This window comes from Ovis aries, chromosome 3 (genome assembly GCF_016772045.2).
Source record: "Ovis aries strain OAR_USU_Benz2616 breed Rambouillet chromosome 3, ARS-UI_Ramb_v3.0, whole genome shotgun sequence".
Lineage (NCBI taxonomy): Eukaryota > Metazoa > Chordata > Mammalia > Artiodactyla > Bovidae > Ovis > Ovis aries.
In genome coordinates, this window is record NC_056056.1 from 185,528,516 (window position 1) to 185,551,449 (window position 22,934).

At 40.7% G+C, this 22,934-nt stretch overlaps 1 protein-coding gene across 4 annotated transcripts in view; it reads left to right on the top strand.

Moving 5' to 3' along the window:
* The window catches only part of TMTC1 (transmembrane O-mannosyltransferase targeting cadherins 1), a 338,032-nt gene that overhangs the window by 198,070 nt on the left and 117,028 nt on the right, over positions 1-22,934 (top strand). For 3 of the 4 annotated variants that reach the window (XM_004006752.5, XM_027967794.2, XM_042247327.1), the window contains one exon: positions 8,280-8,401. The exons of the other annotated variant lie outside the window; for it this stretch is intronic. In XM_004006752.5, coding sequence (XP_004006801.1) covers positions 8,280-8,401 — 122 coding nt within the window. The remainder of the gene's footprint in view (positions 1-8,279; positions 8,402-22,934) is intronic. 4 annotated transcript variants of the gene reach the window in all.

A 22,934-nucleotide genomic window follows, 5' to 3' on the forward strand; every position in this document is an offset into this window, starting at 1 on the left:
TGAAAATGAATGGTGTTTTCGTGCACTAGACTGGTGTTTTCCAATCACGCTTCTTCTAAAGTGCCTTTTAAAAGATGTTTGCTATTATTTGCCTTTGAACATTTAAAACACACTTACAGAGAATGTAAGGCACATTTCCAAATAAAGTTTGAATTAGTTTATTCTCACTTGAGTAAAACAATCTGAGTGCTTCAGTCTTCCACCTGATTTGATTCTGAAACAACGTAATTGTGTGCTCTTGTGAGATAAGACGTTTCAATCCCAGGAACTAGTGTTTTCAGGAAGATTCAGATGATTGATTAAAAGCAAATCAAACAAAAACTGCAAAAAAAAAAAAAAAAATGAAGTCCATAACCCAAGACCAGAAATCAGAAGTGTTGGTTTAGGAATGCTCTGATTTTAATCTTCCTTCGACTCTCCGTTCATCAGTGTGACTGGCAGAGCTCCTCAGTGAAGAAACCTTGGCATGGGACAAGCAGTGTTTAAATTGGCTCAGAGAAGACAGTGTACAAATTTACTTTTGTCTCCAAGGAGATATAATTTCTTCATTCATTTCCCCTTTTAAAATTTTTTTCCCTGAGCATTTATGAGTAAATTTTAGAGCACATAAAAATGAGGAAGTGATATCACCAGCTCGAGCCAAGTGTAGAATGTGTGTTGGCAGCTATGTTATTGAGATCCTGAATCAGAGCTATTTTTTTCCCCAGCTTGGCTTATTCTGTTGATTTCAGACCAGTGAAGGAAAAAATTGCAAGTGGTACCTTTCCACACGTATGTGTGAGATATGAATTGTGTTCATGTCACGGGCAGACTGTCCTTCAGCCTCTTGAGCATGTCTAACTTAGGGTCCCCGTTAACTGTAAAATCACCAAGGAGTTCGGCAGCTGTAACTGAAGCTCTGAGAATAAGCTTTCAAATTTTCTTATTCTCTTTGTCTTTATGACTGTCCCAAGATTCTTCTCAATTCCTCCATTACTGATATGTTGATCAGATTCTAGATCTTGTTTGAATCTTTAAGAAGTGGACTGTTGCATTTGATATAACAATAGCAGTAAAAATTCAAAACTTTCTCTTCTCCCACTATTGAGAGACTGGTCTAAATATCATTTGCCAGATAAAGCTCTCTCAGATTGCCATTTGTCTTCACTGTTTTTATACATTAGAATTTTTCTATAATCTCAATGGCCTCAAAAAATGGTGGTTCACTCAAGGGCTAAAACATACTGGAAGTACAATAGTACAAGGATGGGACCAAGTCAGGAGTGATCTGGAACTGGCTCCAGTTGTCCCATGAAAGCCAGAGTTCTGACTACTTTTCAGCACCCACACCTCTGCTACCATCTCTGCACCCTTTCTCTGTGATCTATTAGTTAGAGCCCTGGCAGGAGACAGAGTGCACAGCCAGTGGAGTGATTGAAGGGTTTATGAAGAGACCTTTGCAGGTCTTTGCAGTGCCTTGGGCAAAGTGGAGCTAACATGCCAAGGGACACATACCAGACGGCCTGAAATGTCTAAGGAAGGAACTGTCACCAACACTAAGTGAGAGCTATGACCTTGGAGAGGATCCCTAGACCGGAGCTATGCCTGGAGTTAGGCAAACTGAGCCACTATCAGACAGATGTGGAGGAGTTGTTGTTGTTCAGTTGCTAAGTCGTGTCTGACCCTTTGTGACTCCATGGACGGCAGCATGCCAGGCTTCCCTGTCCTTCACTGTCTCCCAAAGTTTGCTCAAACTTGTGTCCATTGAGTCGGTGATACCATCCAACCATCTCACCCTCTGTCACCTGCTTTTCCTTACCCTCAGTCTTCCCCAGCATCAGGGTCTTTTCCAGTGAGTCAGTTCTTCACATTAGGTGACCAAAGTATTGGAGTTTCAGCTTCAGCATCAGGTCTTTTGATGAATAGTGAGTGTTGATTTCCTTTAGTATTGAATGGTTTGATTTCCTTGCTGCCCAAGGGACTCTCAAGAGACAAAATGTGGTCCCCTGGAAAAGGGAATGGCAAGCCACTTCAGCATTCTTGCCTTGAGAACCCCATGAACAGTATGAAAGGTGGAGGAGGGAGGGGCTGTCCAATTCAAAGGAAAATATAGACAGGAGTGAAGATCAAGTAGGCCAGAGAGCAGCCCATGGGGAGGAAGAAGTTCAACATACATTCGTACGGAGCTCAGACAGAATCCCGTTGCCCCGGACAATCCAGCTCTTTCTGTCCTTCCACTTCTGACTTGCCCCTTCCCATGCTGGTCCCCAGTTAGTCTTCTGAGGCCAGCTCTCCACCCATTTCATGCAGTCTGTATTATCATCATTTGAAAGCATCAAAGGACATCTGTAGATTGAAGCTCATGATGTTTTAAATAAGCCTGAGAGCCTCTGATTTGCTCAAGTGGAGACTCACTGATGCATTTCCTCTGGACAGTAATATAAGGAGCTGAGTTTTCAAAAAATTATTAAAGTGTACACAAGCATCATAGAGAGAGCCCAGCTTTCCTCTTGCAGGAGACCTGGAGTCCTGTGCAGCTGTGAGGAAAATTTTTCACAGAAATAATGCAATGCATTTTTGCTGATTTGTAGTTGCAGTTATTTGTGAAGGACTCAAAGGTTTCAGCATTTGAGATTACAACAGGGATAATAATGCTAATCTCCACAGAACTGTTGTGAACATTAAAGAGAATTTTTTAAACTGGCATAAATGTGTTGCCTGCTACTGGGGGGAAATTTGAGGGTCACTTAACAAGAAAATGAGCGTAGCTCACTGCCCAGTGCCCCCAGCTTGGTACAAGAGATGGGGATTCAGAACAAGAGATGAGGCAGTAAAGTGCAGTCAGATAAAGCAATCGAGATTTCAATTGATTAAATAACTTGTCTTCCTCAATTAAAAAGAGCTTCCATAATAATATAATAGTGATTATTGAGTATTTTAATACACTGAAATACTCACAAAATTAAAATTAAATTTCAGTCATGTGAAAGATGTCATTTTTCCTGAACATGAAAGTCCCACGACCTTTCAAGAGCAGGTAGTAGTAGCAATGAATGGAATGAGAGAGGCGTGGAAGGGTGCCTCTGCATGCGTGTATCCTGATTAAAAGTACCTGATTAAAAATGCTGTTGGTCAACTCTGGCAGACAATCACAAAACAGTTTAGATATTCAAAGACTGAGGACTTCTCAACCCAAATTAGCATTGTAAATACTGTGTTTCGGAGGATGGCAAAAAAATGCAAGGTTTCCATAGTGAGAAGTCTCTAAATTGAACACCAGAGATGTATGTGTAGCTTCTGTCACTAATCTTTTCTTATTGCAACAATTTGGTGAATGCCAACTATGTTTGTTCAGGTATCTGGATAAATTTAAGTGGGATGGTGACTCCCATCAGGGAAGGCATTATCTAACGGAGGAAGTAGACCCAAGAACAGATGAGAAAAGAGGGCCTCATATATAGCTCTGTCAGTTGTCAGCTTGGATATACCTTACTCCCAGGGCTGAAGAGGGAGCTTTATGGTCATCAGCTTCCCTGAAAACCGATAAATTAGATGCAGACAGCTAGAGCCTAGAACTGCCAAATGCATCCTTAGGGTTGAAATATAACTGTGCTCTTTGTAGAACTGTCAGAACATGCTGAATGCACTGTTTTATTTCTCTGTAACCTGTTTAGAGGTGAAAGAAAATATGATAATAGGGATGGCGGTGATAATTACTATAACGAGGCCTGTTCTCTGCTGCTCTGGGAGGGAGCAGACCATGGTGGAGGTTGTGTGGGTTGAATGAGAGTGGAGCTGTCTTCTCATGACCACTCGTTCGCACAATGCTGGCCACGTGCATTTGCATCTATGTGTGTGTGTGTGTGTGTGTGTGTGTGTGTGTATGTGTGTGTGTGTGTGTGTATGTGCTTGTGTATGTTTCCTCATCTGTGATTTGTTCCTTGAAAAGGAAACAGAGTAGGAAGGGAATGGGATAAACCAGAAGCCACTAGGCTAGGCTCAGATTTTGGAGCTGGGGCTTCTCTGAGGTAATCTATGTGTCTGAGGAGATCACTGCTTTTCCATTAGTGACTCCCGCAGATACATGGCTGTGCAATGGTGGCCGAGTGATTCTCTGGGCACCCTGACAGATGTGTTAAGAGATTTTCATTTCTTTGCAGCTCAGAGAAATGCTCTTCTGTCTCCTCTCGAGCCAGAAGAAAATCAAGCCTAACACCCACCACAGCGAATCTATCACACATTTTTCCTACAGATACAGTAGGTATCGGTAAACTTTCTTTTAACTGATCAGAGAAGTAAATTAATTTGTCAAAAGTTGCACAGTTAATCAGACAAGTAATGTATTTTTAATGGCTATATTACTAGCTGTTTTAATTCTTCTGTCATTTTACTCCCTAGTGTGTTTGGAATAAATTTCCAGTGGCCTCTTTCCTAGAAATGAATGCACTTTGTGCACTTTGGAAAATGAAACACATTTTTCCCCCACTCATATTTTGTTTGCATTTCATCTGAACCTATTAGGTTGAGATAAGCCACAAATTATTTAGCCAACTCTGTCACGTCTGTGATCCACAAGGTACAAAATTGGATTCCCTTCCGGTCTTTCTCATTCTAGGAAGTTCAGCCACATCCATGACATATTTTTCCCTAATTTTACAACATTCTGATTGGCCGATCAACTTATAGTTTATATCAATATTTAGTATATTCTTGAATATGTTCTATCTCTCTTGACTGAATGGGGAGGAGAGAAGATTATCATCAGTTTGATTTGAGAGCCAAGAACTCTTTTCATAAATATTATTTCTCTTGAGATAAACAGTGGAACTTCACTGAGTTTGGGCACTGTGCCACTGTCTTAAGTTGAATGTTTTGAAAATAAAGAAAATACCACATAAGACAGCTCTTCTGGTTGCACATTCTGTGGAGTGGTGGCCTCTAAACTCACAACTCCAATGACATGGACCTTAACTGATCCAGAAATCTTTGTGCTGATCCAACCAACCCCACTAAACCATGAACTGCAGTTATGCCATTTTATAGCTGAGGCGAGGAAGGGATAATTACTCGCCTGCTCAAGGTGACTAATGATGGCAGGGCCCCAACTTAAATCTGGACATCAGCTTTGGGACACTGACTTGCTTTCCCTTCTATGTGTGTGGGACCCTTAACTTGTTCCTAGTTACCTGTAGGTAAAAATCAGCTCCACTCAGGGAATACCAAACCCTTATAATTCATCACCTGCTAACATGTACAGGGTTATTCCCTGCTTTGTACTTTCTGTATCTTATGCCTGGAATGCACCTCACTGTAACCACTTCCCTCCTCTCCTGACACCACATTTACCTTGTGAGCATTCACTACTCAGTCTTCAACCCCAGATTGTCCCCTCCACCAGGAAGCCCTCTCTATCCTCTCCCTGTCTCACACCCAGTTTCCTCTCACCTGGAACATTTATTCATTTATTGATTTATTCAACAAATGTTTCTAAACACTCACTAAGCTGAGCAGAAACCACACAACTCTGAATACAGCTCACCAGCTCCTGTCCTCATAGAGCTTACAGTCTGGTGGAAACATTAGAAAAATATGGTGAGCACACAGAAAAATGTGTAATTACAACTGGATGAGGGCCAGGAAGGAAAGAAAGTTGGTGCCTGGAGCCTATAGTCCCCAACTCAGCATCACCACTGCCTTGCAGCAGTGGCACTCAGACTACCCACTGCAGGGGCGCCAGAACTGAGGGAGGAGATGGCCAAGGGAGCCTCTGCATGCCCGGGATGCCCGCCTGTTCTCCATCTAGTGGCTCCCAGAGCCTCGGGCTTCTGCTGAGTAAAGGACATAAGCATGTGCCACCACAGTGAGGAAGGCCTTTGGTCAGGCAGCAAGGGGGATGGTACTGGGGGTGTGAAGGCAATGCCTTTTTCAGAGCTATGAGGGATGCTCACCAATAACTGTGATGAGGTGGGGAGGCATCTCATAGGGTAAAACACAATCCAGGGACGTGGATATATCATGACCTGGTCAGAATTCCATCAGTCCCTCCCCTTGTCTTCATTCTTAGGATTAATCAATAGGGGATTTTACATTCTCTTTACAAATCTCTTTAGGAAGACACACTAATGCTTTTGTAAAAGTATTTCAGTTTTTGAATAGTCCATAAAAAGAAAAGAGAGAGAGAGAACATCACATAGACTCAACATTCATAAGGAACACTAGGGCAAGACACTCATTCTCTGGGGTTTATTTTCAACTTTGTCAAGAAATACTTGCCTTTGTCAACTTAAAAAAATAGTCACAACCTAAAAGTTGAGAGTTACGTTTTAATTGGTGGGAATTTTTAGGACTTTAAGCACAGGAGACAGTGTCTCATGTAACCCTGAGAGAATTGCTCTGTTGAAGCAGGGGGAGTCGGTGGGGGGTGGGGGGGTGGGTTGGAAAGGGAGGTGAGGGGAAGTTGGTTATATAGAAGTGTGCAATAAAGGACAAGTAGTCTGAGTATCAAAAGTATTTTACGAATTAAAGAAAACCAGATAGCCCAGGTTAAGGAATTTAGTGCATTTCTATCCAAGGGAAGAGTCTGGGCTCTTTGAAATCATTCCTTCCATGTGCATCTCAGCTATCTGGGTCCAGTATTCTGTGTTTTTCACATCCTGAGTTCCCCAGTGCTCACTGTAGAGTGGCTGCAGCCTCATGGCTGCCGGATCGACAGGCATTTTCTTCTTTCCTGAGTAACCTTAGGGTCAGGGATTCACATTTGGAGGGCCAGAATCACTGATGTCAATATGAAGGAAATATTCCATATCTCACCTTCATATTATAGGGAGTTTGTTCCTTATATAAACTTTAAGTTCTTGCACTGAAATATACTTTGTAAACTGAAAGAATAACATAAATTACGAAGAGAGTTTTCAGCTTTTAAATATAATGAACTTGCCACTTCTTACCTGTGTTTTTCCTTCTATTTAAATGCACCATAGAATATATAACATTGCATCCATTTGAGTTGAAAGCTTGTTATGCAAATTTTTTTCTTCTTTTTCTTTCATCTTTTAATTCTAAAGAGTATGGTTACTTTAAGTAAAAAAAAAAAAAAAAATGAGGTATTGACTTACAGAACCATTAATTGTTCAAGGGAAATAGTCCAAATCACATTTGCTTACATGGAATTACTCTCAGAAATTTTATTATTCAATGTATTGTAGTCAGCAAAACAAAGATTTTAATAAAGTCCCAGTATCAAATGTCTCAAGATGCTTAAAATCTTTTACTTTGTCTACTTAAAATATTAGTAGTTTGTGTTAGGGAGTCTTATTTATGTTTTTGAAATGTTTTGTTTAGTGTTTTGCAAATATTTAAAGTATTAGGCTATTTAAAATGTTTATAAGAAACAGTTTAAAACAGTAACATGGAAAGTTCTATTTGGTTTTCCTCTTCAATTATTTTTTTTAAAATATCATCCAATACATATAGATTTGTTTTAAATGGATTTTCCTTCAAATGTGTCCATTTGGAAATACACACTATCTTTTACAGTGCCCATTACAACATATTATTGATAATAAATAACACATGTTTGTTAGTTGTGACAAAAATCTTTACAAATTTTTTATATACGATATAAGAGAAAGGTATTCTATCAGTTTAATGAATTATTGTAATGAATTTTTACTCCAAAAAATTTCATGGAATCAAGTAATTTCATGGAATCAAGCAAGTAAATGCTTAGTGGCTTACTTTGAAAGATGCTAAAAACACCTCAGCTCAAGTGATCTCCCTCTCTGGTGCCCCTTATTTCACCATTTGCATTTCATTTCCTTCATGCTAAGATTTGCCTCCTCTGGTGGGCTCTTTGTGGGTTTTTTTCTTTGTTTATTCATTTGTTTTTAATGTGTTCTATTTTGAGAGGACAATAATTCTCCATGATGCCTTAGTGAGCTTTATCCTACCCAGCTGCTGTGCTCCCTGGAATGAGTTGCCTGGGGGCACAAGGACTCTGAAAGAAACCAGACCAAGTAGTGTTGCTGTAGGGCCAGCCCAGAACAAGGAGTAATGGTCACTGATTATGTTATGCAAATAGCAGATGTTCTGGGTGGCAAATTTGTGTCAGGCAAACATGCGAATATTTCCATGAGCCAGAGGTTTTAGCCTGAAGGCTTTCTCTGATGAATCAGTACACTGATCAAAAGGTCCACATTGGTCTAGTTTATTCATTCCTTGAGTAAGAACTTGATGGTTAAATGCTAACTGAACTGGAATTAAACCCAGATTAATTTGTCCTCCACTGTTGTGTGTTTCAGAGACTGGAGCACAGGGAAGTTTTGGTGGGCTTGTTGTTCCTGGTTTTCCCGTTCATCCCAGCCAGCAACCTCTTCTTCAGGGTGGGTTTCGTGGTGGCCGAGAGAGTCCTATACATGCCTAGGTAATTACTGTTTCTGGTTTTCTCTTTACGAGACCAACACTGATGGCTCCAGAGAGACTGTTGTTTGTGTGTATCACAGTTAGATCCTTGTGGAGCTCAGGTGTTTATTACATCAGCTTTAAAAACAGCCACAGAGGAAGCTGGATAAGAATATTGACCCGAGTATATTCAGGATTTTAGCAGCAATCATTTTACCGTAACTTCTTTGTTCAAGTATCTGTGCTTATTAAACATAATGAGTTACTTTCTAGAGATATTTGTTAATTTGCATTAAGTTATTAACTGAGTTAAGTAGCATGATTTTAATTGACTTCTATCTTCTTTCTCCCTCTTTCTTTGTTCTTGAATTTAAAAATAGAAACAATCTCAAAGAAACTTGTCCTTGAGAAAAACATTGGTTAAAAGTTATAAAGGGCGTTCAGACATGTATGATTACATAATGCCACTTAGCTTTGAATTTTTGAACAGTGTGACGCTTGTCCGTTCTCTTGTCTTATTCAAATGTCAGCATTCCAAGGCCGTGTTTCTCTCCAGAAGCCTGAAAATGTCCCTGAAATGGTTCTGCCATTTATCTATTGTGTGACCTTAAGCAGAACATGATTTTTTTTACACTCATTTTTTTTTTAAACTTTAGAACATTATTTCTTTATTTTTATTTTGGTTGTGCTGGGTCTTTGCTGCCACACATGGGCTTTATTGCCACGTGGCATGTGGGATCTTAGTTTCCTGACTAAGTATCAAACCCCCATCCCCTGCATTGAAAGATGCATTCTTAACCACTGGACCACCAGGGAAGTCCACAAACTGAATTTTTTTTTAACTTATAGAGCTTTATTTATTTATTTAATTTACTTTTATTTAAGCCACACTGTGCAGCTTATGAGATCTTAGTTCCTCGACCAGGGATTGAATCTGACCCTTAGCAGTGAAAGTACAGAGTCCTAATCACTGGGCTGTCAGAAAATTCCCTCTCATTTTTAAAACAGATATTTTAATAAGCTTCCTAAAATTAAGTGATTTTATGAATTATGAGTAAGAATGAACTTTTCTAAAAGGCAACAAAATAAATACAATAAACCAAAATATTATCAGGAAATTATTCATTCACATTGAGTTAGAAATTTGTTAACTTTAAATTTAATTTAAATAAAATTAATTTAAGTAACAAATAAGAAGATTTAATTTCATTTATGGATATTGATTGAGAATTTTTAAATGCATATAATTAGAAATGAATTTCATAACCTTTAACTTCCCTCAAACTAAGTACCTCACAGCTTTTCTAAGACTTTACACTCTCTTGTTTTGACTTGGTTAATGAAAAGGTGGCCTTTAATTTTCTTTGTGTCTACAGCACAATTTGGGAAGGAGATTATTCCTTGATAAGAACTACTTGATAAGACAAAAATACAGCACAATTTCTTTGCATTCTGTGTTGCCTTAAGATAACAAGCTTGTGAGGCTTTGCCAGTACTAAGGAATATGGTGGGCAAAGGCAGACTTCAGTGTCTGCTCTACATGTGTTTTTGCTTGGAGCAGCTGAGAGTGGCTTCAGTCAGGTTTTGTCTGCAGTACTCCTGATTCCAAGTAGAATCTGTTCATTCTTCACTTAAGAGATATTCACAGAGCACCTGTGCCAGCATGCTCTACGAGATCTGAGGCTACAAAAATTAGTGAATGTCTGGGTTTTGTGTTTTTCTTCCCCCCACCCCCACCAAAGATTTTAACTGCTGATTAAACACAAAATGGCACCTTTCAATCTAAACACTTGATGGGTCTGGATATTTTTTAAAATATATCACAGTCTAATTGTATCAGAACTTTTGTTGAATCTTTATTGTATGTCAGTCACAACACTAAGTGTGTTATATTTGTTCTCTCAGTTAATGCATGCTGTATGTGGTGGTTCAAGACATGTTCCTACAGTCATAGTGTGATGTGAGTGTGACATCCCTAGGTCTGTTTTCTCATCTATGTAAAATGAAGATAATGGCACTGAACTCAGTGAGATATTATAAACATTAAGTGAGATGGTCATATAAAAAACTATAAAATGCTTTGTATTGTACATGACTAGTAAATATCAACTGTTACTATTGTTGATATCAGCTTTCTGAGATAGCTGATACCATTATACCCATTTTACAAAAGTAATGCCTGGGCTCTAAGTTAAGTTACTTGTCCAAGTGATAAAGCTGCTGCTGCTGCTGCTAAGTTGCTTCAGTCGTGTCCAACTCTGTGCGACCCCATAGACTGCAGCCCACCAGGCTCTGCCATCCAAGAACACTGGAGTGGGTTGCCATTTCCTTCCCCAGTGTGTGAAAGTGAAGTCGCTCAGTTGTGTCTGACTCTTTGTGACCCTGTGAACTGCAGCCTCCTAGGATCTTCTGTCCACGGGATTTTCCAGGCAAGAGTACTGGAGTGGGGTGCCATTGCCTTCTCCAAGTGATAAAGCTAGTAAGTGGCAAAATGGTGGATTATGGATCCTTGTCTACTGACCCGTCTGTCACCTTCCAGCTTACATTGCTTCTCTGATAGTAACCTCAGTATTCTGCCCAGTGGAAAAAGATGAAGAAAATCGGAGCACAGTTAAGTACTCTCAGCTCAACTCCATTTGGAATCAGCACTTGATACTTTAGGAGTCCTGAGATCTGAATCCTCAGCCATTGAGGTTCTGACTACATGGGCAGTGAACTTTTCTAATCCAAATACAAGAGAAAATTTTTTGAGGAAATGAAAGGCTGGAATTTTAAATAAGAGGTTAAATTTCATTCTTCTGGAAGAGAAACTTAGGTAAACACTATGAAAGAAAAAGTGAAATTTAGTTACTCAGTCGTGTCCAACTCTTTGCAATCCCAAGAACTGTAGCCTGCCAGGCTTCTCTGTCCATGGATTTCTGCAGGCAAGAATACTGAAGTGGATTGCCAATTCCTCCTCCAGCGGCTCTTCCTGACCCAGGGGTTGAGCCTCGGTCTCCTGTATTGCAGGCAGATTCTTTACCATTTGAGCCACCGGGGAAGCCCATAATATTGTCATCAACCGTGTGTAAGCTATCTTATTTAAAGCCAGGGGTTTCTATCACCCCAGCAGGTGTGTCCTCCACGCACAGAATCATCCAGCTCTGGCCCTCCCGGTGCCGCCATGTCATAGCTAGGCCTTTCTCTGATTCCATTCCTTTGCTCCAAAATAGTCAAAGTTGTACCACTGCCCTTTTCCCGCTAGGAATAAGCTGATTGGGATTAAAAGTTTGAAATATAAAGAAAATATCAATATTACCAACAGCACGTGCCTGCCTCTCAGAACTTATTTGAATTTTGCTGCATTTGGCAAACTTGATGCAAAGTCATCCAAAAATCAGTTTCAGGAAACTGATCTTTATTAAAAGATGGCTGGCCTTTCCTCTCCAAGTTCCTGCATCTATGCATTGTAGTGCTGATGCCAAGTCATCATTTTCTGAGGGTTTGTCTCTACTGCCCAGCGTCTCCTGTATTCAGATCCACATTATCAGTGTGTCCAGCCAGGACTCTTTCCCCTCCAAAGCTATAGTCTCAGCAGATGCCAAGGCCGTGTGACAGGGAGGTGGTCCTGGAGCTGATGAAGAGGGCAGGTGACCAGGCCAGATACACAGCTCTGAACACACACCTGAGAGTTTAATTCTGATTCTGGGAGCCTGGGGTCAGAGGAAGCTGAGGAGTTTTTGAGAGAGACATTGTACTTCTCATGAACCCCAGCCTTCCTTCAAGGTCGCTGTTGTAATGAGTACCACAAGGGAGCCATATTAATTATGACGCTGGATTTCCTTTTATCTAAAGTTGTACAACTGGGTCAGAAATCAAAGTTTTGTGGTGAAACTTCTGTACTATGACTTAAGAGACTTAAGTAACTTTGCTGGAGCTGGTTACCCATGGTGACAGTTTTCATGAAAATGGGTGCTTTCTCCTAAAAAGATTATACTCAGCAGAGACCAGCTGGCCCATCTCAGTGGAGGATGGTAGACAGTTGGGTAAGGACCTGCTGGAATCTTCTTTAGGGCTGCAAAGAATGTTACAGACAACTGCAAGTGTCCCTTGGAAAGTGCCAGAGCACCAGGTGAAGCCAGTGCATTTAATAAACCTGCACGCTGGCTTCCACAATACTGAAGCATGTGTCCACGCTTTTTTAAACACACGGGCATCCTCTCTGCATGGCTTTCCTCCCATTACTGAGCTCAATAAGAAAGAGCCATTCCCCACTGCATTCACACCCAGCTGCTTTGAGGAAAATATGCACCATGTATTCTGGCCTTCTTGAAGATACAGATCATCATCTTTAATATAGAAATTCATCAATGCAGAAAATCTGTGTTATCTCCAAAACTTTAGCCAACAAAAGGAAGATGAAATTAAAAGTTCAATTGATAGATGAACTTCCTGCTCACTGAATGTTCAAGTTAAGGATCCCATTCTGAGTTTTAAGATCCCATCCATGAACACTACAGAGGTCATGTCCACCTTCACTGAACCCCAGGGGGATCCCTGCAGCCCCAGGGGGCTGGTTTGGCCATTTTACAAGAAACACCCAGAATGAGTCATATTCACAGTTCTCTTTCATCCTCCGCCTCTCTGCCTAACAATGAACAAGTCACTTATATCTTTCAGCTTCTGTTCTCCCTCCATCCTGACCTAGCGAAGATCCAAAATCTCACCTGCCTCTCACTTGCACTTTGAAATCTGTGGATAAAAGGAACAGAAATTGGCTATCTATTTAGCACACTGTTGTATGGCTTTAGGGTCAATGTTTTACCACCAAAAGCAATTGGAATAATCTTTTCTTCTGGTGATAAATGCCAATTTTATGGATATCTTTTTTGAACAGGCAGGGGAGTTCAGGGCTTAAATCATTCTTTCACAGAAGTTTTGATCTCTTGTTCTTATCTCAAGAGTAGCATATAATTTAATGGCTACTTTTTGTATTTCATAAAAACCACTTTATAATGCTTCAAAGGACTAAAATTTCTTAGAATCAATGAAGCAGACATAGTTGTTGAGAGCTCTCAAATAAAATCAGAGGATATGATCAGAGATCCATTCAGATGCCAGATTAAGGATGATTTATTTACTTTAGTGTCAAGGAGCAAATTCCTGAACTATTTTAAGAAAACATGTATGAGGGGAGAAGGAAGAACAGACAGGGGTAAGTGAAGGCAGAAACAAGAATGTGGACAGAATTGATCAAGAAAAACTGGGACCATGGAAGGAGGAGTTAAATAGATAACATGTGTTTGAGGGGAAAAAGGATACGATTTGAGTTGTGTAATTCTTCAGCTAATGGACACATCAGACATGGAAAAATGGGGAAAAGGTGACTCTTTTCCATTTTCAGTTTTGACAAATACCTTCAAATCATACCTACTAATTCTAAAATGGAATTTGTAATCTTACACAGGTTATTTATTTCTCAGGATGCAAAATGAGACATGTTACCTCTAAAGGAACACTAGTGCTATTATCTGACATTGGGGACCCCTACTGATAAGCCCTCTATGCGTATGCTCCTTCAGAGTTCCTGGAAGAGAGTGATGATTGAGAGTGAATCAAAGTTTTGCTGAATACACAAATCAACAGAAAAGTAATTTGCTATCAATAAAATCTTACGTTAGCACATCCAGTGAAAGGAAGACTGACCTGGGAATCAACACGCTGCCTGGCCATCCTGAGGATTACTTTCCTGTGTATAAAATCTGAGTGTTGGCCTTGCCTGGTGGTCCCCAAATGTTGCTTATATCTTCATGCCACGGTTATCCCTGCCTATAGCCACACTGGAGATTGAGAGTGCAACCCTCCATTAATTTCTTCTCCCCTACTCAGCTCCTCCTTCTTGGACATTTTGCAGTTCAGGAAATCTAAACTCCAGTTATCAGGATGCCACATGGTCTCAGAGGTTCCTTTCAGCTCCAAAGTTCCACTCTTTGTGGCTTGGAATAACCTTGGGTAAAGCATGAATTTTTCCTCTTAAGGTCTGAAACACATGTTTGTCCTGTATTGGAATGGGACCACTTGTGTCTGCTTAGTTTCAGCATGATACCCAAGTAGGGAAAGGGAGACATATCCCCTGATGGTGGGGCAGGAAGAGGGGAAGTCCACCTGCCATGTGGATAGGCCCTCTGCAGGGTCCAGCAGAGGGCACTGGAAGTTGGTCTGGGCAGCCCTGGTGTGGGGCCTCCTCATGAACTGATGGGGTGTCCTTGCTTAGCAGCAATAAGGAGTACCTGCCAGGAGGAAATAGGACCCTAATCACTGAAGTAAGACAACAAGGGGCAATGGCAGATGCTCCCATTCAAGTGGTGATAGTGCAGGTAGCTTATGAGAACTGCAGCTTATGAGAAGCTGCAGCCATGAGAACAGGTCAGATGTGTGCATATCCATATCAAGTCATGAGAAGAGACTCAGGAATTGTGCTGAAGCCTAATATCTAAACCCAGGCTCAAAGCACAGGTCAGATTGCTCACAAGGTGAATGGTACTAAGTCCGACATGTTGAGTCCCTCTACCGCCCTACACTGGGGTTTCAAAAGGCAATTAACGTTGGTCTTCAGAATACCACAGGGTAGGGATGGGAAGATTTGACTCCAGTGTGTTTGTCTCTCTGCTCTTGCTGTGCCAGCATGGACTGTTCCATCCAGCCCCTTGAGACCTCAACTAAGAAGAGAGATGAGATCTAGAAGCTGGATCTTGTCTTGTGAAGGCTACTCTCCAGAGCAGGGCCCAAGTAGGGAGGGTCCTGGGCTGCACCAGACTAGTGGTCAGTCACCAAGTCATCATGGGAGTGAGTGGGCTAGGTGACTGTCATGACCAGAAAGGAAGCAGTAGGACTTTGCAAAGGGACTCAAATGACTGTGTTATAAATCTAGAGACTGTGGATCACATAGAACAGGACAGTAGTGAGAAGGAGTGAGTGAGCTGAGAGGAGGTCAGTGTGCTCACGGGCTGAGGATCAGCTAGTCCGTTCTATTGTGTTCAATTAATTGTCCTCGGCTATTGGATAAAGGGAGGATAAACTTGAACAGTTATTTGCTAGGCTGGAATCAAAGCCTTAATATTATAGAACCTTGTTAGGTTGTTAGTTATAAAAGATAAATGTTTGTTTCTGAATTTTAAATGGAGAGCAGTAAATGTCTTGGAAACCATGATTTGAAAGTAAAATTTGGAGAGTAGAATCTGAATTCAGATAAGACTGAATAGAATAATACATGTGCAAAATGTTTGTAAGCTATACTAGGTAATTACAAGCCATTATTTCAGTCTATCCTGTACAAATGAGAAGACTGTGGGAACCAAAGTGGAAGGAAATCAAAGCAACATAGTACAGGCCTCTCATTCTCCAGGGCTTTTCTTCCTCTTGCTTTGCTCTACAAAACTCTGTCTCTTTTCTCATCTCATGTGCTCAAAAATAAACAACCCTTAAAAGAAAAAAAATAATATGTTGAATCTAGACAAATGGTACAGATGAATCTATTTCCAGGGCAGGAATAGAAACTCAGATGTAGAAAACACACAAGTGGACACAGAGAGAGAAAGGGAAGGTGGGATGAACTGGGAGATTGAGAGTCACGTATATGCACGACCATGTGTAAGACAGCGGGTGGGAAGCTGCTGTAGAGCACAGGGAGCACTACTCAGTGCTCTGTGACAACCTAGATGGGCGCAGTGGCTGGGGGAGGGGGGTGACAGGGGGGAGGTCTGAGACGGAGGGGATATAAGGCCTATACACAGCTGATTCACTTCATAGTATAGCAGAAACTCACACAACAGTGGAAAGTAGTTGTACTCCATTGGAAACAAAAAAACTGAGCTCCCAGACACAGAGAACAGATTGGTGGTTCCCAGAGATGGGGTGTGAGGGGTGGGCAAAATAGGTGAAGGTGGGCAAAAGGCACGAACTTCCAGTTATAAGTTAAAGAAGCCCTGGGCATGTAATGTGTAGTTAATAATACTGTGTTGTATAACTGAAAATTGCTGAGAAAATAGATCTTAAAAGTTCTTATCACAAGAAAAAAAATGTTTAAGTATGTAAGCTGATGGATGTTAATTAGACTTACTGTGGTGATCATTTTACAATAAATAGAAAGATACCTGACACTAGTGTATCACTCGTATCTCAAATTTTTAAAAAAGTGAGCAACCCTAGCTTATCAGGCTAGCTTTCTGAAACATAATACTGAAGGAGCTTATGGAATGTGCTTCTGGGAGTGGAAGGGAGACTAGCATGAAGGTGTCACACTCCCAGTGTCCTGCATGGTTTGCCTGGAGGATGTAAGTGGACTTATGTATCGCTATTGCAACCTCCCCTCCATTAAGACTCCCTCGTCTTTATTAGTGAATCTCTTTCTTTCCTTGGTGCCTGGATTCTGTCCTGGGAAATACATCTCAAACCAGGGACTTCTTCTGTACATTTTAGTCATCTTAAAATATCCTCCCCACTCATTTAGAAGCCCAGGTTGTCAGAGGTGGGACCACCATTTTGTACATCTGTGTTTTCTCATAATACCCAGAAAAATACATGCTTCATTAGAGAGTATTGTGTAACATTAAAGAACATTGGATGCTCAGAGGTAGGGTCTACCTGCCAATGCAGGAGACGGAGATTCCATCCCTTGGTTGAGAAGATCCCATGGAGGAGAAAATGGCAATCACACTAATATTCTTGCCTGGGAAATCCTATGGAGAGAGGAGCCTGGTATGTTACAGACCACAGGGTCACAAAGAGTCGGACTTGACTGCGTGACTCAGCATGCATAAGCCGACATGTGCCACAGCACGTGGGGAAGAAACACGGTATAGCAGCAGCTAGTGAGTTGTCTGGCCATTATGCTTTTGCTTCAAAAGTGAAGATGCTCGACTCCAGAATTTGGTAGTTTGTGGAAGAATTAGCGGCAGAATTCAGGTCCTAATGCTGAGTATGCTGTAGGAGGTTTGAGAAGGTGGTTTTTCTGACATCTTAGATGTAGATTCAGTTACTTTCGAGGTGTTTGGCTTTCAGCTCAGATGGAAAATTTGGATGTGGCCACTTGAACCAGGCTGAGATGGAAATAAGCCAAGTGGAGGCGCCTGCAAAGGGAAACACGACACCTCAAGTATCTCACCCTGGTGATAGTCATCTTTGGGTTCCACTTTGAACTGATGCATTTTTAAGTTCACTTTTGCTTCCGTGTTAGTTTTGTTGTCAAAATTTGGCCTCTGTTCACTGGTGCTGAATAGAAACACAGAGACAGAGTTCTGGGTGTAGTAGAACACCTGAGAATGGCAAAGTATACACATATGTAGCACAAAATGTGTTCAGAAACTTGATTTACTATTGGACCATACTCTTCGGATGGACTGGGAAGTTCTTTTAAATCATTAAATATTAAGATGACCATCTCTTCTATTAAATTACAGTACATGTTCTAGACCATTCAGATCAAGCCTTTGCTCCCTTTGAGAGTTTTCAACATCAGTTGACTGAGCTTCAGGCTTTACAACGTTTATCCCTGTAGAGATCATCTTTACAGTTCCTCGGGAAAATGTGAATGTGCTGAGTTTTGTTTTCAATACTGTATGAAAACAGGAAAAAATAAAACAAAATTTAGAAAATACAGCTCATTAAAAAAAAAAAAAAGGAAAGAAAAGAGCAGCTTTTATTGCTTTGCCAGGCAAAGGGGACCACAGTGGGCTAATGCCCTCAAGGCTATGTGACCCACCCTAGAAGGGGTAGGAAGGAGTTTAACAGTGGTTAAGAAGCAGAGCGTGATCAGCTCATGGACAGTTCTTGAATTGGCTTGCATCAAGGTGAAGTTTCAAGCATCATCAATCTTCTGGTTTCAACCAGTCTAGGGTCTGTGTTCTGGTGGTCAGCAGTTTTCATCTGGAGGAGATCTGCTTCTAGTAAAAACAAGTTAAGAATGTGTTTCAGAACTTTATCTATATATTTTAGGGAACTGGGAGTTGGGTGATTCTGCTGTGTGGCAGAATCATAGTCTAAATTTTACCAGTTCCCTAGCCCGAGAGCTCTTCTTTGTTTCTATATCTTCCTATTTCCCAGTCATTAGCTCGAGTCAACGTTTTACTTCAAAAGACAAGGACACAGGGGCTTTTACACAGTTGTAGTTTCTGATGCCTTCAACCACAGTGTTCAATCACACTTATGAAGCACCTCCTGTTATCTGTCCAGTACTTAGCCTGAAAAAAGGAATAAAACAATTCTCTATCCTTAAAAGTCACCCGAACTTCCAGTTAATACTTTATGTCTTATCAGAGTTGAATACAAAAGCTTCCTCACTATGCATTAGTGCAACAAAGAGTTTACAATTTTCTTTTCCTTCACTTTCACAAAGATAGACACAATAGAGAAAGGTTTGACATGGGTCTAACGGAAGATTTGCTTAGTGCTTTTTTATGTTTGAAGTCTATGGATGTTCATTATTGTAACTATACGGCCACATGTATTTCACATAGGACCAGTGTACCTTATTTTCTGCAGTATTTTTTCTATAAAAATGTTATGTGAATCATACCTTTCAGAAGGAAACAATGTTGTATAAAGTATTTTGAAGTTTTGAAGGTGTTCTTATTGAATGCTCTTAAAGGACTTATATCTGGCCTGTAAATTAGACAGTTTGGGTCAGTCTGGAAATTATGTTTCTTGAGGTGTATTTACAGATCTACAACATATTTTATTGATGTAGTTCAGTTCAGTTCACTTGCTCAGTCGTGTCCAACTCTGTGCGACCCCATGGACTGCAGCACGCCAGGCCTCCCTGTCCATCACCAACTCCTGTAGTTTACCCAAACTCATGTCCATTGAGTTGGTGATGCCATCCAACCATCTCATCTTCTGTCATACCCTTCTCCTCCCACCTTCAATCTTTCCCAGCATTGGGGTCTTTTCAAATGAGTCAGGTCTTCACAGCAGGTGGCCAAATATTGGAATTTCAGCTTCAACATCAGCCCTTCCGATGAACACTTAGGACTGATCTCCTTTAGGATGGACTGGTTGGATCTCCTTGCAGTCCAAGGAACTCTCAAGAGTCTTCTCCAACACCAAAATTCAAAAGCATCAATTCTTCAGCACTCAGCTTTCTTTATAGTCCAACTCTCACATCCATACATGACTATTGGAAAAACCATAGTCTTGACTAGATGAACCTTTGTTGGCAAAGTAATGTCTCTGCTTTTCAATATGCCGTCTAAGTTGGTCATAACTTTCCTTCCAAGGAGTAAGCATTTTTCAATTTCATGGCTACAGTCACCATTTGCAGTGATTTTGGAGCCCCCAAAAATAAAGTTAGCCACTGTTTCCACTGCTTCCTATCTATTTGCCATGAAGTGATGGGACCAGATGCCATGATCTTCGTTTTCTGAATGTTGAGCTTTAAGCCAACTTTTTCGCTCTCCTCTTTCACTTTCATCAAGAGGCTCTTTAGTTCTTCTTCACTTTCTGCCATAAGGGTGCTGTCATCTGCATATCTGAGGTTATTGATATTTCTCCCGGCAAGCTTGATTCCAGCTTGTGCTTCATCCAGCCCAGCATTTCTCATGATGTACTCTGCATATAAGTTAAATAAGCAGGGTGACAATATATAGCCTTGACATACTCCTTTCCTGATTTGGAACCAGTCTGTTGTTTCATGTCTGGTTCTAACTGTTGCTTCCTGACCTGCATACAAACTTCTCAAGAGGCAGGTCAGGTGGTCTGTATTCCCATCTCTTTCAGAATTTTCCACAGTTTGTTGTGGTCCACATAGTCAAAGACTTTGACATAGTCAATAAAGCAGAAATAGAAATTTTTCTGGAATTCTCTTGCTTTTTTGATGATTCAGCTGATGTTGGCAATTTGATCTCTGGTTCCTCTGCCTTTTCCAAAGCAGCTTGAACATCTGGAAGTTCACGGTTCACGTATTGCTGAAGCCTGGCTTGGAGAATTTTGAGCATTACTTTACTAGCGTGTGAGATGAGTGCAATTGTGCAGTAGTTTGAGCATTCTTTGGCACTGCCTTTCTTTGGGATTGGAATGAAAAGTGACCTTTTCCAGTCCTGTGGCCACTGCTGAGTTTTCCAAATTTGTTGGCATATTGAGTGCAACATTTTCACAGCATCATCTTTCAAGATTTGAAATAGCTCAACTGGAATTCCATCACTTCCACTAGCTTTGTTCGTAGTGATGCTTTCTAAGGCCCACTTGACTTCACATTCCAGAATGTCTGGCTCTAGGTGAGTGATCACACCATCATGATTATCTGGGTTGTGAAGATCTTTTTTGTTCAGTTCTTCTGTGTATTCTTGCCACCTCTTCTTAATCTCTTCTGCTTCTGTTAGGTCCATACCATTTCTGTCCTTTATTGAGCCCATCTTTGCATGAAATATTCCCTTGATATATCTAATTTTCTTGAAGAGATCCCTAGTCTTTCCCATTCGATTATTTTCCTCTATTTCTTTGCACTGATCACTGAGGAAGGCTTTCTTATCTCTCCTAGCTCTTAACTCTAATTGATGTAGTAGAGTACCTAATACACACATGAACTTTAGAATGCTGATACCTGTATTCAGTTCAGAGAACACATCCATGTGTTATTTCATTTACTCTGTGCAATAGCCTTTCAAGGTGATTGTAGTACAAACAACTTCGCTTTGTTGATCAAAGCCTTGTCATGGCAAAGGGGCATGCGTAACTCAGCAAAGCTATGAGCCATGCTGTGCAGGCCCACTCAAGACAAATAGGTCGTAGTGCAGAGTTCTTACAAAACATGGTCCACTGGAGAAGGAAATGGCAATCCATTCCAATATTCATGCCACGAGAACCCAATGAAAAGGCAAAAAGGTGTGACACTGAAGGTTAGCCCCTGCCCCCAGGTCAGAAGGTGTCCAATATGCTACTGGGGAAAAGCAGAGGGGAATTACTAATACCTCCAGAAAGAATGAAGCAGCTGGGCCAAAGCAGAAATAGCACTCAATTGTGGATGTATTTGTCAAGAAAATTAAAGATATCAAGAGAACATTTCACGCAAGGATGGGCACGATAAAGGACAGAAACAGTAAGGACCTAAGAAGCAGAAGAGATTCAGAAGAGGTGACAAGAATACACAGAATTATATAAGAAAGCTCTTAATGACCCAGATAACTGCAATGGTGTGGTCACTCACCTAGAGCTGGACGTTCTGGAATGTGAAGTCAAGTGGGCCTTAGGAGAGATTACTATGAACAAAGCCAGTGGAGGTGACAGAATATAAACATTAAAAAGCTTCTCAATTCCAAGCCTAGCACCCCTGGGATGCGGAGCTAAGGAAATACACAATAGATGCCTTTCTCTAGACTATGAATAAACTTTCACATCCAGATACATTCCATCTTTGGGGATATTTCCCCATCCATCAAATGTTTGAGATAATAAATGAAATGGCAATAAGATGGGACACTGATGAGTCTGGGCTCATGGAACTGCCAGCTTCTGGGTTCAATCTGATTTGAGGAGCCACCATTGACTCCTGTTGTTTCCTTTGCTAGAGCATCAAACACTTGTTCTGGGGCCAAGGTTCCAGGGCTTTATTGTTTAACCATTTGGGGTCAGCATTCATGAGACCAGAATAAGATCTTAAGGTCAGATAAATTTCCAGATGGTGATTCAATAGATTAATGTGAAGTTAATCAGGGATGTGTTTCACTTCAACAGTCTAAAGTTGGGAATTTTTTAGAGTAATAAAAGAGAAAGAATGTGTCTGTCTTGTATCATTAATGCTACTTATAGGTACACTCAGTGGGTAATTTAAGCTTGTTAAGTTAAAAGATAGAATTTCAGTTCTTCCTTAACAGCTGAAAGATTCTCTTTGCTGCATATAATTATAATTAAACAAAAAGTGAAACTAAAGTAAATTTCACTAAATGCTTGGCCCAGTCATAGAAAATTGTCATCTCTCCAGGTTGATGTAAATGGGAAGGGAAAATGTTGTTACTTTTATCACTTAAGAACTTCTTCCACTTAAGGTTCCTGAAAGTACATTTGTACTATTTGCAGGATGATTAACTGCTCACAAAGTTCTCAAACAACAGGTGTAAACATTTTTTTATTCTAATTTGAAAGGACAGACATTGTTGATTCAGATTTCCTATCCAGCTCTCTTTGGATTTGCATCTTTTCAAGGAGAGATGCAAATTTCTTTAGTTACTACAAGTGCTGCATGCTGAGCAGCTTGTCAATAAAATCCATTCGAAATTGGAGATACCTGTGGCCTGTGAATGAGAGAGTATTTCTATGCTTCCTTCTCTCGGACAGCTGTGGTGCTTCTCAAGTGTGCTTTGAAAATGCCTCTCTGGACTGAGCTAAGCCATTCCACAGCCAGCTGGGTTCTTGGTTCTCCAGGTTATGATGTTGTCAGCTGTCAGCTGTTTGCACTGACTCTTTTGGGCTCTCTGTGGCCATCTCTAGTCAGAGTCCACATTTTCCTTCAACAGGTTAGCCGGACCAAACTGGAGTCTGGTTTCATTTTCCTGGAGGCCAAAAAAGTATGCAGTTTCTCATTTGCT